This window comes from Schistocerca cancellata, chromosome 7, assembly GCF_023864275.1.
Source record: "Schistocerca cancellata isolate TAMUIC-IGC-003103 chromosome 7, iqSchCanc2.1, whole genome shotgun sequence".
Classification (NCBI taxonomy): Eukaryota; Metazoa; Arthropoda; class Insecta; order Orthoptera; family Acrididae; genus Schistocerca; species Schistocerca cancellata.
This window is the reverse complement of record NC_064632.1, coordinates 68,135,725-68,150,860: the sequence shown is the minus strand read 5'-3', so window position 1 is coordinate 68,150,860 and position 15,136 is coordinate 68,135,725. Positions and strand designations below refer to the sequence as shown.

General features: G+C 37.7%; 1 protein-coding gene across 1 annotated transcript in view; it reads right to left on the bottom strand.

Moving 5' to 3' along the window:
- Window positions 1–15,136, bottom strand: part of LOC126092265 (lon protease homolog 2, peroxisomal-like) — a 112,542-nt gene that overhangs the window by 12,855 nt on the left and 84,551 nt on the right. The window contains exons 9-12 of the mRNA XM_049907780.1: window positions 12,445–12,592; window positions 12,149–12,355; window positions 11,957–12,065; window positions 11,672–11,832 (exon numbers count right to left, since the gene is read on the bottom strand). Coding sequence (XP_049763737.1) covers window positions 11,672–11,832; window positions 11,957–12,065; window positions 12,149–12,355; window positions 12,445–12,592 — 625 coding nt within the window. The remainder of the gene's footprint in view (window positions 1–11,671; window positions 11,833–11,956; window positions 12,066–12,148; window positions 12,356–12,444; window positions 12,593–15,136) is intronic.

The following is a 15,136-nucleotide window of genomic DNA, read 5'->3' as shown; positions in this document are numbered from 1 at the left end:
GTGATCCTCCAACACACATGAATTTCAATGGCAACTGCTTGCAGGTCAGTAGGCAGGGATAGAGCAGAGGTGTAGTGCCTATTATTGACAAACACAGCAACCCCTCCCTTGGCCCCTGGCCCCATAAGGTCAACCTTGCAATAGAGCATATAGCCCCATAGTACAGGGGCATTGGACATTTTAAAGTGTGCTTCCAGCAAGCACAAGCACAGAGGGCGTCTCTGTGTGAGGAGCTTCAGTTCCTTCATGTGTGTTCTGAACCCATTAATGTTCCACTGTAGGATGGGATCCATCTATCAGAGAGGTAGCAATTTCATCCTGACTTTCTGACTTAGAGGGGAGACTACAGTGGGCGGAGTCTCAGTCTCGGGGCTAGAAAATTGCCCCAGTGCAAAATCAAGGTCCAGCACCTCTGAAGAGTATTCGAGAGAGACATCATCAGACGATGTACTTCCTGACACCATCATTGAGCAAATTCTTTGCCTTCGACTTTTGATTTTTTTTTGTCTGAGGAGGCTTCTGTGCAACAAGCCCAAAAGTGGTAGTGGCAGCACTGGATGGTGGACAAGACTGGAGAGATATATAGAAGGGCTATACAAGAGATACGAACTTATAACACAATACCATAGAAAGAAAAGAGGAAGTTGATGAAGATGAGGTGGGAGATGTGATACTGCAAGAAGTATTTGCCAGAGCACTGAAAGACCTTAGTCAAAACAAGGCCCTGAAGTAGAAAACAATCACTCAGAATTATTCACACCCTTGGGAGAGCCAGCTGTAACAAAACTAGTCTACCTTGTGTGTAAGATGTTTAAGATGGGTGAAATACTCCCACACTTCAAGAAGAATGTAGTTACCCCGATTTGAAAGAAGGCAGGTATTGACAGTAGTTAATACTACCAAACCACCAGTTTAATTAGTCAAGCTTGCAAAATAATGATATGAGAAGAATGGAAAAACTGTTAGAAACTGACCTTGGGGAAGATTAGTTTGGTTTTCAGAGAAATGTATGAACCTACAAGGCAATACTGACCCTGCAACTTATCTTTAGAAGATAGACTGAAGAAAGACAAACATATGTTTGCAGCTTTTATAGACTTAGAGAAATCTTTTTACAATGTTGACTAGAAATTCTGAAGGTAACCGACTCGTGGCGATAACACATTAGACCTTCTGGTGACAAACAGACCTGAACTATTTTAAACGGTTAACGCAGAACAGGGAATCAGCGATCATAATGCAGTTACGGCATCGATGATTTCAGCCGTAAATAGAAATATTAAAAAAGGTAGGAAGATTTTTCTGTTTAGCAAAAGTGACAAAAAGCAGATTACAGAGTACCTGATGGCTCAACACAAAAGTTTTGTCTCAAGTACAGATAGTGTTGAGGATCAGTGGACAAAGTTCACTGAGGCTTTTTGCAGATGATGCTGTGGTGTATCGAGAGGTTGTAACAATGGAAAATTGTACTGAAATGCAGGAGGATCTGCAACGAATTGACGCATGGTGCAGGGAATGGCAATTGAATCTCAATGTAGACAAGTGCAATGTGCTGCGAATAGATAGAAAGAAAGATCCTTTAACATTTAGCTACAATATAGCAGGTCAGCAACTGGAAGCAGTTAATTCCGTAAATTATCTGGGAGTACGCATTAGAAGTGATTTAAAATGGAATGATCATATAAAGTTGATCTTCGGTAAAGCAGATGCCAGACTGAGATTCATTGGAAGAATTCTAAGGAAATGCAATCCGAAAACAAAGGAAGTAGGTTACAGTACGCTTGTTCGCCCACTGCTTTAATACTGCTCAGCAGTGTGGGATCCGTACCAGATAGGGTTGATAGAAGAGATAGAGAAGATCCAACGGAGGACAGCGCGCTTCGTTACAGGATCATTTAGTAATCGCGAAAGCGTTACGGAGATGATAGATAAACTCCAGTGGAAGACTGCAGGAGAGACGTTCAGTAGCTCGGTACGGGCTTTTGTTAAAGTTTCGAGAACATACCTTCACCAAAGAGTCAAGCAGTATATTGCTCCCTCCTACGTATATCTGGCAAAGAGACCATGAGGATAAAATCAGAGAGATTAGAGCCCACACAGAAGCATACCGACAATCCTTCTTTCCACGAACAATACGAGACTGGAATAGAAGGGAGAACCGATAGAGGTACTGAGGGTACCCTCCGCCACACACCGTCAGGTGGCTTGCGGAGTATTGATGTAGATGTAGATGTAGATAAAATGAAGAAAGCATAAGGTTATTTACAACACGTACAGAAGCCAAACTAGTTATTACTTAAAGAACGTGTGTGAAGCCATAGTTGAGAAGAGAGTGAGACAGGGCTGTAAGATATCTCCAGTGTTATTCAATCTGTATATTGCACAATGAGTAAAAGAATCCAATGACAAATTCGGAGATGCTGTGGGACCAGCAGTGTTTGCACTGACTAGAAGTGAGGCACCAAGCGCACTACTTCAAATTCAGCCAAGTATGACAATTCCAGGCTGGCCGCCAGCAGGTGCTGCACTCACTCCAGATTCTCTGCACTTGCCGCAAGGCTGCTAATGGCCACACTATCGACTGTGTGAACTGCACCCTTCTTTGCTCTTCGCAAGTCAGAAAAGACCTAGGTCCAGTGAATGACACTGAAAAGACATGCAGAATCTTGGAAGCCTTTTAAAGGTCGTGATGTGTTTCGGAGATCAATAAATAACTAAGTCAGATTGTTTAAGTAACCCCTTAGGCCATTAGTAACATGATCAAAGTCAAAATTTAGTAAAACAATAACACAAGAGATTTTGTTACGAAGTGGCTACTATGGCAGATATTAACAGGATGCTACTTCACTAGACTCCAGTTTCTGGGTGAAAACAACCTGCTAGGAGAAGTTTTCCTCTCATTTTTAGGAATAGTCAGAGATCATATCAGCAGAGGGCTAAGAAGAAACAGTATCGGCACAGTATTCAACAAGAAAGGTGCGTTATTTATTGATTACTGCAAACAAATTGTGCCACCAACTTGCCATTGCACGAGTATACAAAATTCAGTGTACACAGGAACAACCAAACGAGCATTAACACTCTTATTAAAGTAAATAAAAACGACCGTCATCTGGGCAACAAGGATAAATCGGCAGTAGCATACCATTCAGTGCGACCAGAAGGAAACAAGTTCAGTTCTCTGATAATTTGGTTTCCTCAAGGACAGATCATTAGTATGCTAGGAATTATATAGCAGGTGTAGAAATCTGAAGCACTCCAACTACTTTAACAGAAAAGAGGAAGAGCTAAAATTAGAGATGTTGTTATCCTCACAAGTGCTAAATAAAGCAAACTAGGTCACACTTTTGCTGTATAAAAATTATGGCATGATTCTGTGATCTTTCTCAATCATCAGATAACATTATGATTTGACTGTTTTACAGCTGTTAATAAATTGTTCAGAAGTTTCAGCTTGCTAAGCAAGCACAGTGTGCATTGATTTACTTTATAATGCAGTCTACATTGAAGAATGATCTACCTACATCTCCACTGCCTCTAAGGATGTCTTCCACCAGAAGCAAAAATTTGCCTTGGTCCAATGCTTATTCACAGAAAACGGTGTCACCAAGGCTACTAGAGTGTGTCAAATCTCTAGCTTTCAAACATTCTGAACTAAATAATAGATAACTGTAGCAAATTAGAAATTCTCAAGAAAACAAACTTTTAACATGGAATTCCTGGGCACAGTACTTACCTTAAGACTGAATAAATAGCAAAAAGGTATGAAATTAAGAAAATGGGGGCTGCATATATTGAAAAACCAAATGCTGCATAAAATTTCAGTGGGAGTATTGGGTAATGTTAGATTGAAACTGGAGAAATGATTACTATAAAAGGCAAAGTAGTGAAGGCAACAGAAGAGCACCTAGGTAAACAAACGAGGTCTAGTAGAAATCATTGGATAACACAGGATCTGTTGAACTTGATTGATGAAATGAGATAATATAAAAATGCACCATACAAAGTAGGCTAAGGGAATATAGATGTCTAAAGAATGAACCTGACAGGAAGCGCAAAATAGCTAATCAGATAGAAGAAAAATGTGAGACAGCGGAAATATGCAATATTTAGGGAAAGACAAATTCTGCCTACAGGAAAATTAAGAAAACCTTCGGAGAACAGAGAAGCAACTGTACGGATATCAAGAACTACGTTGGCCAGCCAGTACTAAAAAAAGGGAACACCGAAAGGTGGAATATGTAGAGGGTTTATAAAACGGGAAACAAAATGAGGACAATACTATGGAAAGAGGAAGCAGGTAAAGATGAGGTGGAAGATATGATACTGTGAGAAGAATATGACAAAGCACTGAAAGATCTAAATGTAAACAAAGCCACTGGTGTAGACAACATATCTCCAAAATTAGAGTGTTCCTCAGAAGAGAGAGCTGTTGCAGAACTGTTCCACTCAGTGATGAGAATTGATACAGGAAAATATCCTTAGACTTCAAGAGGAATATAATAATTCAAAGAAGACAGATGCTGACAGGTGTGAATACTACCAAATCACCAGTTTCATAAATCATGATTGCAAATTACTAAAATTATTTACAGAAGAATGCAAAAACTGTTAAGGCTGACCTTCGAGAAGATTAGTTTGGGTTCCAGATAAATGTAGGTGCACACAAAGCAATACTGACCTGCAAAATTATTAAGGCTTTCATGGCCACTTGTTGACAAACTGCCTGTTGGCTTCTGTCTCGGGTCCTTCAGCCAACATTTTTTTGGTGATTTTTCTGATGTTTCGCCAATATGAGTGGCTGGCATTATCAAATCTTCTCCCTCTATTGCAACAGGCAATGGAGCTTTGACAACTAACAGGAAACAAAGGGTGTCAGTGCAAGGGACTAGTGAATTAAGTCATCAGTCATCATCACAATGGGAAGAAATTACATGTGCTGTCCCACAAGGATCCATCTTAGGGCCATTGCTTTTTCTTGTGTACATTAATGATCTCTCATCAGGTACACTGCCAGAAGCAGAGTTCGTTTTGTTTGCAGATGACACAAGTATTGCAATAAATAGTATGTCGAGTTTAGTTCTAGAAAGATCTGCTAATGATATTTTCATGGATATTAATAAATGGTTTAAAGCCAGCTCACTGACATTAAACTTCGAAAAGACTCACTATATGCAATTCAGAACCTGTAAGAGGTTTCCACCCAGAATATGCATAAAGTATGAAGAAGAGCAGATAGAAGAGGTTGACAGTCTTAAATTCCTGGGATTACAACTTGATGATATATTCAGTTGGGAGGAGCACACCATGGAACTGCAGAAACGCCTTAACAAATCTGTATTTGCAATTCAAGTGTTAGCAGACATAGGCGACATAAAAATGAAAAAGCTTGCATACTTTGCCTACTTTCATTCCATAATGTCATATGGTATAATATTTTGGGGTAACTCTTCAAGTCAAACAAAAGTTTTCAGAGTCCAAAAGTGTGTAATACGCATTATTTGTGGAGTAAATTTACGGACATCCTGTAGAAACCTCTTCAAAGAACTGGGTATACTAACTATTGCCTCTCAGTATATTTACTCCTTAATGAAATTTGTCCTAAATAATATATCTCTTTTTCCAACAAACAGCTCAGTTCATACATACAATACCAGGAACAAAAATGATCTGCACAAGGACTTAAAAACACTTACTTTAGTTCAAAAAGGGGTCCACTAATCAGGAACACTCATCTTCAATAATTTGCCAGCAAACATAAAAAATATACTTACAAACAAAGATCAGTTTAAAAGGAGCCTGAAAGATTTACTAGTGGCCAACTCCTTCTACTCCATTGACGAATTTTTTAATAGAAACAAATGATGTATTGTATATATTCATACTTTTAGTATTGTTATTTCAGCTTAAAAAATTGACATGTACCACAGCCACGAGGATCTCCTCAGCACGGATCTATGGAACGAGAAACTAATCTAATCTAATCTAATCCAATGTCAGCTGGTGAAACATCAGAAAAATCATCAAACAAACATCGGCCAAAAAATCTGAGAAAGAAGCCAACAGGCAGTGTGTCAATATTGACCTTATACTTTGTCTTAAAACGGACTGAGGATAGGCAAATCTGCTTTATAGTATTTATACATTTCTCTAAATCTTTTGACAATGTTGACTGAACTACACTCTTTGAAATTTGGATGTTTGAATGGATAAAATATAGGGAGTGAAACATTGTTTACAACTTGCATACAAATCAGACTGCAGTTGTAAGAGTCAAAGGGCATGAAAGAGGAAAAATATTTGAGAAAGGAGTGAGACAGGGTTTTAGAGTATCCCCAATATTATTTAGTCTGTATATTGAGCAAGAATCAAGGACAAATTTGAAAAGGGAATTAAAGTTCAAGGAGGAGAAATAAGACAATGTCATTCTTTTAGGGACAGCAAAGGACTTAGTTGAATGGAATGGATAGTGACATGAAAAGAATTATAAGATACACATCAACTAAGGTAAAACAAAGGCAATGGAATGTAGTCTTTTTAAATCAGACACTGCTGAGATAATTAGAGTAGAAAACGAGACATCAAAATAGAGAGGATACAAAATTCTAACTAGCCAATAGCTATACAACTTGACTTTGATTTTAATCTCTTGTCAACGGGTAAAAACTGACTGTGCTGCAGTTGAAGCTTTTGTAGCCTGGACTAGTTTCCATGTGTAGGACTCTACTAAATAATGTACATGACACATTTTTTACTATCTGAAAAATTTACAATCAGCTTTGTAAAAATTATGCTAACTGGTACGGATTGCACTCCACACAGAGGGAAAATTCTACAACTGCCACATGTTATCTCTGCAGTGCTGTCTTAAATAACATAACAATAACGACAACGTAATTTTACATTACTGGAAAAATCATTTTGACAAAATTACAATCAAAATTTTAAGGATTTACAAATTTACACATGACATAAATTACATCATCTCTTACAATCATAATATTTCTAAATATTGTACTATGATCTGCAGTGTAGAAAGGCAATAACACTCAATACTTTTACTACTAACATGCCCGTAATGCAAAAATTGTTCTACAATTCTATATAATAATATTGTATAAGTAACCGAGAGTTGCGTAAATATCTAAATGTAAATTGAAATAAAGTTCATACAGTTGTAAACATATGAATACACAAGCTAAACAGTGGACACAGCGTGCAAGTAGAAAATACTACTGTGCTATCAGGTATTCAAGTTGACATGGAATCAATCAAATCAGCAAGTGTAATCCCACTCTGTCATTTTACAACATGTAGACTGGCTACAGCAAGTAAAGCATTTTGGAAAAAGATAAATTTCTTAAAGTCTAATACAAATCTAAGTACTGTGAAACCCACTTTTCAAGGGACTAAAAAGAGGTGTAAAATGCAGGAAAATGTAAAATGTAAAAAACTTTATAAACTGTAAAAGTTACAAATAGGATACCCCGTTGCATTTTCGCACTTTATGTGTGGTATACGTACATAACAGGTATCAAAAGATCTGGCAGGGGGCTTGTTTATTATCTAATCAAGGTTTATTATCCAATAAAAACTGCTGATGTGACTGGAACTGATAACTATCTGGAAAGTAGGAAAGTTTGACTCAATTTCATACGTCATAATCAATGTTCCTGAAAGCCTACAGCTGTCATTCATTTTTTAAATAATGTGTTTCAAGAATTTTTTCTTGTTATCAAGTGTATATATGTACATACGTATTTTGTATTGTGTTTGAATATTCTGCGTCTCTTGCACTGTAGTCGACTTTTTGTGGTTATCAGGTACTGTGCTTCCTCAGTTATGTGGAAAACCACACACATTGTTAGTTTGTGTAACATCACAAAAAAATACATATGTCAATACTGCACTTGACAACGAGAATAATTTCTCGAAACATGCTATGCTCAGCATGAAAAAAAAATTACATGACTGGCACTGTGTTAAAGCAAAAAACATTTGAGCAATGTAAAGTGAATGATGGTGTCAACTAGCGCTACAAGTGGCCAAACACTGAAACATGCTTAGTATGTTACCAGAATCAAACTCACTCTCTCTGCAGTGGAGTGTGTGCTGATATGAAACTTCCTGGCAGATTAAAACTGTGCACCAGACAGAGACTCAAACTTGGTCCCAAGTTCGAGTCTCGATTTGGCACACAGTTTCAATCTGCCTGGAAGTTTCACGCTAAATATGGTTTGACAAAGGTGTCACAATGATCACAACAATCACGAAACTGCATTTGTGCAGCAGAGACAGTTTGGAAAGGGTGGTAATTGGTTGTGAAATATTTATTCGAACAAACCTAGTTACTCCCATCAGCCACCATGCCAAGTAGAGCTCGGCAGTGGTGGGAGAGATGGCATGAATTGTTCCAATATTTACACATTTACCAGTTCAAGTCCACTGAGTAGAGTGCCCTGGTGTCAAGAAACTTAACCAGATAATGTATGTAAACACGACGTATGTATGTATGTAAACAAGATGACCAATATAATGCCAGCAACATTTTTTCCTCCACGAACATTTTTTTTGGTAATATCATGGGAAAATTATAAATATGTTGATGCAAAATCAGGTGCAATTTAACATTGTGGACATACAAAATTTGACAGGAACTATAAAAAAATGTCATAAACAGCGGGAAAACATTAATTCCGGGAACATAAAAGTGGGGTTATACTGTATTAGGAACTTCTTTGTGAAGATGTTGTCATGAGTGTAGCCTTGTATGGAAGTGGTCAATTAGCAGTTCAGGCATGAAGGGAACAGAAGCTTTTGAAATGTGGTGCTATGAAAGAATACTGAGGGGTATACAGGTGGATCATGTCACTAATGAGAAGGTGCTGAATCGAATCAAGAGAAAAATCAAGTCATAGCACATCTCAATTAAACAAACGGATAGGTTGATAGGACACATTTTGATGCACCAAGGAACTGTCAATTTGGCAATGGAGGGAACTGTGGAGGGTAAAAATTATAGAGGGAAACAAAAGCTCAAATACAGTAAGCAGGTTCAAATAGATGTTGGGTGCAATAGTTATGCAGAGATGAACAGACTTAGATGCAACAGACTAATGGAGAGCTGGAGCAAACCAATCTTTTGACTGAAGACCACACAGGGTGTATACGTGGACAAGGGAAAAAAAATTCCTGGATTTCCCAGTTAAAAATATACTTTCTCCTGGGTGACAATACAATTCCGTGTTAAGTAACAGTATGCCTTTCCTCAGCACAGTAAAACTCATCAATCCGTTGAATGTTTATGGTTTTATATACTGGATTAGAATTTCCCGGCACCTTAGAAAACGAAACTCAGGGGGGAAAAACACTTTTTGAAAGACCTTTGATGTGCAGCAACATGTACTCTGCATCTTTTCATATTACAAAGGTATAAATTTGAATTCCACCAAACACCGCATGTTACTTTCCGAAGCATTGAAATCGAGATTGCGATGCAATTTTGTAAGACAGTCATAGCTCATGTCATGTGATCCCGCCAGCTGATGGCAACGTAGGACACGTGATATACAAAGCCAATATCAAGACCACTTTTCAGTAGCACGAACACACAAATAAGAAAAGTTAATGGTTTAAATTAATATACATAGCATTCACATATAATATTGGTCTTTAAGATTAATAAGCTGGAAGAGAAGCTAAGCTTCCACATATAATGTTGATCTTTTTTGTGCGTGTTACACTTTAAGATACATCACACAAATGTGCCAGTAAAATTTTTAATAACGACGTAAATGTCTGATCTGGGCTCGAAATTCTTCTGAATGGTCGCCCTCAAAGAGTTGATTTTTTAAATGAGAGTCAAACGCTTTGTGATTTAAGAAATTCATCGTACATTCCTGCACATAGTTCATCTTGCGTAAAAGGAAATCTGCTTTGAATGTAACGCTTTTCAAACCATTAAGTCCATACGTTTGTACATGTAAAACATTAAAAGATCTTACATATGTTATAAAAGAAACAAGACATCAGACGATACTTCAAGATCGTCAGAATTTCATGAACCATACTAAAATGTATAATTCAGCTTAAAAGGCACATTCGTTTGTAAATTTTCTTGGAGTACCAGTACTGTACTATCTCATGTTTGGTTCTTTATTATGGCATAATGCCATACGTGCACTTGAAATGTAGCAGAAGTTGAAACTAGCCAATAGTATGAAATTAAACACTTCGTTTCAAATAAATTGACTGCCTCAGCAAACAAGATTAATTTTAAGCCAAATCTCTTTACTTCATTGTTCTGTAAGGCGATTAATGCTTGACTGTCAGAAAAGTGGAAATAAAATCTGAAACTAATAACATATTTTAGCCTTCTGTAATTATGCAAACATATTTTAATCCATTTGATAGCTCCTGGCTATAAAAATCCCTTTTGTTATCATTTAACGTGAAAGCAATAAATGAAGATGAAACAACAAAATCACTGAACGTAAACACAGATCACGTAGAAACTCCCCACCTCAACTCAGACTGTTCTGTGCATCAGCCCAGATTTACTATATTTCCGGACTGGAGCAATATTAAGTAGTGGCACCCAGCCACACTTCTGTAACCAGAAGCGGGAGAAGGTATTACTCATACGCGACTCAACTGCGCATGTTCAAGAGCGCACCCGCAACAGCTCAAACGAATCTAATTTAAACAGTTGTCATGTCACACTCATCGGAGGCAATTTGTTGTTATAAAGCATTGCATAGTCTTCCTAAAACCTTTGACACACTTTGCTGTTGGCAGACGCTTGTATGAACCCTGTTTTATTGTTGTATACGGCGCATTTCCTTTGCAACTTAAGTTTTATTTTCGTTTTTCTTTTCTCTCGTTCATGTTTTGTTGCTGCAGTATTATTCTGCAGTAGCGGGATACAGTAATATCCTTTGTTAGATTATTGGTTCTTACTAGTAAAAAAATCACAAAAATTTAACTGATAACTAAAACAATGAAAAATTCCCAGAATTCTAAACAATTCCCAAGTTTTTCCCAGTTTTTTCCTGGATGAAAAAATTCACGAGTTTTTCCCAGATCTCCCGGGTTGTATACACCCTGCCACAACAAGAACTTACCTTCAGCAGGCAAAATATCAGTACTGGCAATAGGCTTATACAAAAATACATGACAATAACCTAGTTTTAGGAACTGATGGTTTCCTTCTTGAGGAAGAGAGAGAAACGGGTTGGTGAAAATTAAAAAGGAAGGACAGATCACAGATTGGAGGATGAGAGGGAAACACCTGTTTTGTGGATAGGGGGAGACAAACATCTTTCGATACAGAGCACTAGGAAATACCAGAAGAGTAATTACTACACTTCCTAATGCATTTACTCTTTAAGAATATTTTCCATCACAACAGGCAAAGTAAGTAATAACATCTCTTACCTCCTGCTGTCAATGGAATATTAAATTTTATAAAAGGACAACTTTATAATTTTTCAGAATAGCAAACATCAAATTTGATATTACACATACTTAGACTATTACGCCCCAATGAAATAGGAAAAAAATACATCTCAAATGTTGTCCAGCAGACAAACTGATCAGCATTCATGAACATTCTTTGTTTATTTATACAATTAACAACACAATATACTGTCAACAAAAATTCTAAACTCACTCCCAAAATTTCCTCCACTGATGCCTCGGTCAAAACAACAGGTAATTTCAGTGGCTTCGTTGAATTTTTTGATTCAACAACCATCACTGCAACAGCTCGGCACAGGGCACCTATCTTCCGTTCCAGTGTTCTTACACCTGCTTCACGTGTGTAGTCAGAAACTGCGAAGAGTTAACATTATTTTCTTTACAATTGCACGAATATGATATTTACTAAACGATTATTTTTTTATTCATGAAAGTTACATTTTTTTCTTAATTCATATTCAAAGATAATATTACATACTCATTAACTTGAAGCTTTCATCTGGAATTTGCAAATGTTCTTTCGTCAGTCCATGGAGTTCCAGCTGTTTTGGGAAAAGGTGCCTTGTAGCAATATGAAGTTTCTCTTCCTGTAAACGTCAGGATCATAATGAAGTTGGGAACTAACATCACAAATGAGTGCATAAACAACTAAAAAGTTGAACCCAAATACCTGTGTGTAGCCTGGTATGTGTATCACCTCCATACGGTCGAGTAATGCTGGAGGTATTGTTTTCGTGGTGTTGGCTGTTGCAATGAACATCACTTTTGATAAATCAAATGGAACATTTAAGTAATGATCGACAAATGTACAGTTCTGCTCAGGATCAAGCACCTCCAGTAAGGCAGCTGCTGGGTCTCCATTTACAGCACTTGTTCCCTGCATGAAAATAAGTATCATTATTATTATATACAATTATGAAGTTTTTACATAATTGCTAACTTTATTCATTCTTATTCAAGACATACCAGCTTGTCTACTTCATCCAACAGAAAAACTGGATTATTCACTCCAACATTTTTAAGTCCTTGTATTATACGTCCTGGCATAGCCCCAATATATGTGCGCCTGTGTCCTCTGATATCAGACTGGTTGCTCACACCACCCAATGAAATCCTACAATCATAGACACACCCAGAGTATAGACACAGGAAATGGCATACTATAATAATTACATAATATAATGTACGAAACAGACTGTGAAGAATAAAACAGAGAGAACAGTAATCAGATGTCAATATCAACATCTCAACTGGGATAAACATGCAGTTGAAAGCAGTCTCTCACACAGAGGACAGCATATCACTGCCCAAGGTGGGTAGTACATAAATAAGCCCTTTGACAGTGGGCTGTCATTAAACAATGTTGACACAGCCTAATTGTTTAACTTGGTGCTCATCCCTCTGCATGTCAATTACTCAATCTGCTGGAATGCTCTGATACACATTGTTGGATCTCATTTGGACTGACTGTTATTATGCTATTGATGACTTGCTGTGAACTGCTACTTCAGTATGGTAACTATACCAACATCATATGCTTTCTTACATGTAGTCACACTTGCACTGTCTTTTGTGTGTTTTAAATTAATGATGGTCCATGTTCAACATTTCACACAGAAGGACCATAAATACAGCATTGTGGAACATCAAGATGATAATCACATTTAAGAAGGAATCTTAGGCATATTTACCTCACCCCCCTCCCCCTTTCTCTAGGCTTATCATACTTGGTACCACCTTCCTACATGTCAGCATGGCAACAGAAGGTGAGAACAAATGCAATGTATGTTTTAATAAATGATCTGCAGATAATTTCCTTATTTTAATCCTCGAGCAAGCATGCCTATATATAAAGTGTGCCATTCACAAATAATATCATTTTGCACCAGTCCATCATTTTTTTCATGATTCCAAGCCCATACCTATTTCTTTTTTATTGCTTCAGCTGACACAGTAATAAGTTATGTTGTCATACATCCAAGCAGCAGTAGTCATATAAAATAAACACCAAGTTAGGAGAGAAAAAATTTATGATCTGTGCAAGAAAATGGCACAGATTATGAGCAAGCAGCACAAACACACAATGAGGCATGTATCTACGAGATAATTAGTAATCAAACAAGCAGCTGGCTAGGATCTGATGCAACTGCACTGTTTAATGCTTCGAGTGCATTATTACTGAGGAGTAACACCTGTCTGTGACAACAGTGTGATATAATGAAAGCTTATTTCATTACAGTTCAAGTAAACAGTGCTTTAGCTCATATTAAGTATGTTTATTTTGTCATTATTTAGTTACGTAAAGATTAAACTATGATTTTGCTAATATATGTTTACCTTAATAACATAAAGACAGCTATTCCTTAGACGTGCACAAAATATGCCACAGATCCGCTCGTGTTATTGAAAACAGCATGCTACTCGAGGATTAAACTCTTTAATTCCTTCTTGTGCATCATGTCCACATTCTGGATCAAACAATACAAGGTCTAATTTTCTTTGCCGAAGTTTTATCTCCTTTTTTATCTGTTAGGCTGTGAGTGTGAGACAGACATAGACACAAATTGGACCAAAGTTACTTGGAACTGAGAAAAACACAGTCTTTCTTTGGTTACAGGACCAACTAAATAATACAGTGCAGCAGGTTTATAGTAAAATTAGGTGCTCTTTATTTTTTTCCTAGCATTTATTTCATTTAAATGTTTTATTTTCTATACGGGGTATCATGCAATTGAAGGCGAAACAATTTTTACTGTTCTGGTTCTCTGACTACCCGATATATGCTCCGTGCATATTGTCATTCTGTAATAATGACACCATCAGCCCCAAGTTTTTGCTTTGCATTGGAAGCAGTAAATGTACATGGACTTTCTTCCTTTTCCTGAATTTGAAGGAAACAATGTCACGAATGAAAGGCAGTTTCCCATCCTGCATGTTTTTATTTTATACAGTTTTTCAATAATTGAATCTTTTGCTTCTAAATGATATGTTTATCACCATCAACAGTAAACAGTATTTATATAACCTTTCGACCTCTTGTTTTTTTTTAGCAGATGTACAAACATACTCTCACTCTCTCTCTCTCTCTCTCTCTCTCTCTCTCTCTCTCTCTCTCTCACACACACACACACACACACACACACACACACACACACACACACACAGGTACATACCGGTAGCTGTGGTGCCCCATCGATTATCAGTAGCAATTGCCTGGGAATATGGAGGTGGGTCGTGCATAGGGAAGGATGAAGGATGCATGAGGTGAGGATCAGGTAACAGGACAGTGTAAAGGCAGGTCTTTTGACTCAGTGGCTGCACAAGGAGATTAAAGGAGTTCAGAAGCTATGTCTTAGAAGAGCCAGAGAGAGGGAGGGGGAAGGTGAGGAGAAAGGACATAAAGATAGGAGAAAATGGAGATGAGGAGGGAGATGCGAGAAAAGAGTGGGGTGAAAAAGGGGTGGAGATGGGAATGAGATAGGGAGAGAGGTGGAGGGGGAGAGAAAGGCAGGAGAGGGTGGAGGGTGAACGAGGTGGGGGGGGGGGGAGAAGGGTGTGGAAGGAGAGAGAGAGGATGCCCACATGGGGGGGGGGAGGGGGAGAGAGTGGTGGGAGAGGGCAATATTCAATCTGGACAGGAAAGGAATGGTGTAGACAA